Genomic DNA, 2631 nt, shown 5'->3' with positions numbered 1-2631 from the left:
TGAAAAGGAGGTATCCTGGGTTGAGCACCGAGAGCATCCAGGTCAAAGGGGAAGTACTTTCCTATGCTCTGTGTAGACACCATCCACATCCCCGTCCAGCCAAAGTCACCCATAGACACAGCAAATTCCAGCAATACAATCCCATCCACACAATCCCCCACCCAGGCCACCAACAACCCTGCTCATGCAAGACGGGTGCTCCCTCCTGGGCATGGGTTCAGATGCTCAAGGGAAGAGCCCTCTTGGCCTCCTCCTGCTTCAAAGGCTCTTCTCTTTCACCCATAGAGCACCCACTCCCTCGATGCATGGGCAATTCCCCCATTCCCTGGGGAAGCATTTTCATACCCCTTTCAGTAAGCTGTACTTAGTGGCCTTGTCCAAAACTACCATCATGGAAATGCAGCTAAGGTGGAAATGGCAGATGAGCCACCAACACACCTGCCACTTCCAGTTCCACTGTAGCTTCTGCATAACCAGCAGCACCTTCAACAGTGCAGATGTACGTTCCATCATCGGAGGGTCTGACACTGAGAATTCGCAAATCCAGGCTTCCCCTGCTGAGGCCATCATGGGACAACACTGTCCTCCCTTGATATTCTCTCATCTGTTCCACAAACTGGTCCTCTCCATCCCGGTAATGATGCACTGTTTCAGAGATGTGGTGCCGGATCCACCTGACAGCCATGCTCTGAGCATTCGAGCTGGGGGAGAGCTCACAGGGCAGCACAATGCTCTGCCCCACGGTGGCAGTGAGAGGGTGGCCTGGTCCCACCACCTTCAGCTGBGCTGTGAAATGGAGAAGGACACAGAGGAAAAGCAGACACACACTGAACCTTTGCAGACTTGACTTGAATGATCTGCATGAAAGGGGGATGAGTTTTGTGCGAGCGGTTGGGTGGGGGCATTGTAGCATCAGAAGGGAAAAGCAAAAACACTAGAGAAACTCGGGGAGGGAGTGGGAGAACATGAAGGAGAAGGAGGTTTCCTGGAAAGATCCCCCCAACTCCTCTGGAGTTGGCATCAGCCTGGAAAGGGCTTCCACCTCCTGCTGATCATGTTCACAGAGCGGGAACTCTCCATAACCATACAGTTCAAGAAGGTCTTAAAGAAGAGGACTGAAAATCTAGCCCAGCCAATGCATAGCCTCCACAGAAGAACAAGAGGGAAAATGRAASCRCAACCGGGRCTGTGCTCCAGGCTCACATCTCCTCCCTGACACCTCCTCCCCTCTCCCAAATGCCACAGCTGCCTGGGCACAGCGACGCACATCTGGCAGACACAGCTGGGCAACACCCATGTCAGCCCTGCACCACCCGGCTGGGTCACAACATTCCCACCTGCTCCCAGCTGGAGAACATGGAGAGTCACAAGATAACGCAGGATGCCCCGCAGATGGTTGGCGAGGCTGAAGCAGCCAGAGCCCAAGAGAAACTGCATCTCCCCTGAGGCTCTACCTGGAGAAGACGGAGGGGAAAGGAAAAATGAGGGGAATGGAGGGGCAGCTGAGGCCAAGGGACAGCACTTCTCCAGGACACAGACTCCAGAAATCCCAACAAATCCCCACCACGAACACACAGCCAACACAAACTCCTCACATCACAAAGTGGGAACAGGCAGCCAAGGGGGCAAGTCAGGCTGAGCAGGGAGCAAGATGAGGCTTGGATGGAGGGAAGGGGGCAACGTCCTGGCTTGCATTTCTGCCTGCGGAGGAGAGTAGCAGAGCCCAGAGCTGCAGTCGCGGACCGGGAGCCTCCCTGCAACAGTGTCACACAGGTGGTGTCACAGGGGACAGCAACCCAGGAGCTGCCCGGGCAGAGGAAGGTGCCTGGGCTGCCCAGGGCCTCGCAGAGCCCACCATGCCCTCCGGGCCACCACCCAGCTCACCCCTCCCCACAGCCCAGGCTCTCGCTGGCCCTGCCTCCTMCACATGCTCCGCTTSCTCCCTTACTCTCACACTTCCTTCCACAGTCAAAGTCTCCCTTCCTTCTCCGGACCCCAGCACAACGCCCACCCCACACACCCCACTCCTTTCCCCCACCAGAAACGGCAGCGTGGGCAGGGCCATTGCAGCTCGTGACCAAGGAGGAAACGGTTCTTCAAGGTCAACATGGAACTGCACTCGGCTACCTGGCAAGATCCCCGGGTGCAGGCGAGCTCTGCAGCCCCACACACTGCCCCACGCTCCCTCACCAGCCTCCCCCAGGGGCAGGCAGATGCCGCAGAACTGAGCCAGTGCCCAGCCCCACCACCCAGGCCACAGGCAAGAGCAAAGGATGAGGGCACTCAAAGCCAGGAGCCAGGCCAGCAGGGCAGGAGCAGCCCTTCCAAAACTGCACCGCCCAAAATGATGCTCTTTGCTTCTAAAGAGAGAAGGGAGCTTTTCTACGTGGCTGTCTGGACCGGGAAACTCCAGCGCTGCTGCTAGSAACAAGAGGAGACCGGATTACACCAGTTCTGCTTGGCAGCAGGCGGGCCATGGGCCTGCCTCCACTCACTCACCCACTGCGGGTTTGTAGCCCTTCTCTGTTCTCCCTGCAAAGACGAGGCAGGCAGCAGCCAAAGCCGCTCCCCGGCAGCCATCGGCAAGGGGCTAAGCCCCATTTCCCAGCACGGCTCACGTCTCCTCCAGAA

The 2631-nt window shown here is 57.5% G+C and overlaps 1 protein-coding gene across 6 annotated transcripts in view; it reads right to left on the bottom strand.

Moving 5' to 3' along the window:
- Positions 1 to 388: 388 nt before the first annotated feature.
- Positions 389 to 2631, bottom strand: part of LOC112962884 (myelin-oligodendrocyte glycoprotein-like) — a 24465-nt gene continuing 22222 nt past the window's right edge. For 3 of the 6 annotated variants that reach the window (XM_026059433.1, XM_026059436.1, XM_026059434.1), the window contains exon 3: positions 389 to 786. In XM_026059433.1, the coding sequence (XP_025915218.1) occupies positions 404 to 786 (383 nt within the window). In that variant the 3' untranslated portion in view covers positions 389 to 403. Of the gene's footprint in view, positions 787 to 1337; positions 2626 to 2631 lie in introns of those variants that run through there. The other 3 variants (XM_026059431.1, XM_026059432.1, XM_026059437.1) reach the window with 3 other exon arrangements.

Source organism: Apteryx rowi, unplaced genomic scaffold (assembly GCF_003343035.1).
Source record: "Apteryx rowi isolate R43461 unplaced genomic scaffold, aptRow1 scaffold_1573, whole genome shotgun sequence".
In the NCBI taxonomy this organism is placed as follows: domain Eukaryota; kingdom Metazoa; phylum Chordata; class Aves; order Apterygiformes; family Apterygidae; genus Apteryx; species Apteryx rowi.
The sequence above is the reverse complement of the archived record's forward strand: the minus strand, read 5'-3'. Positions and strand labels throughout refer to the sequence as shown.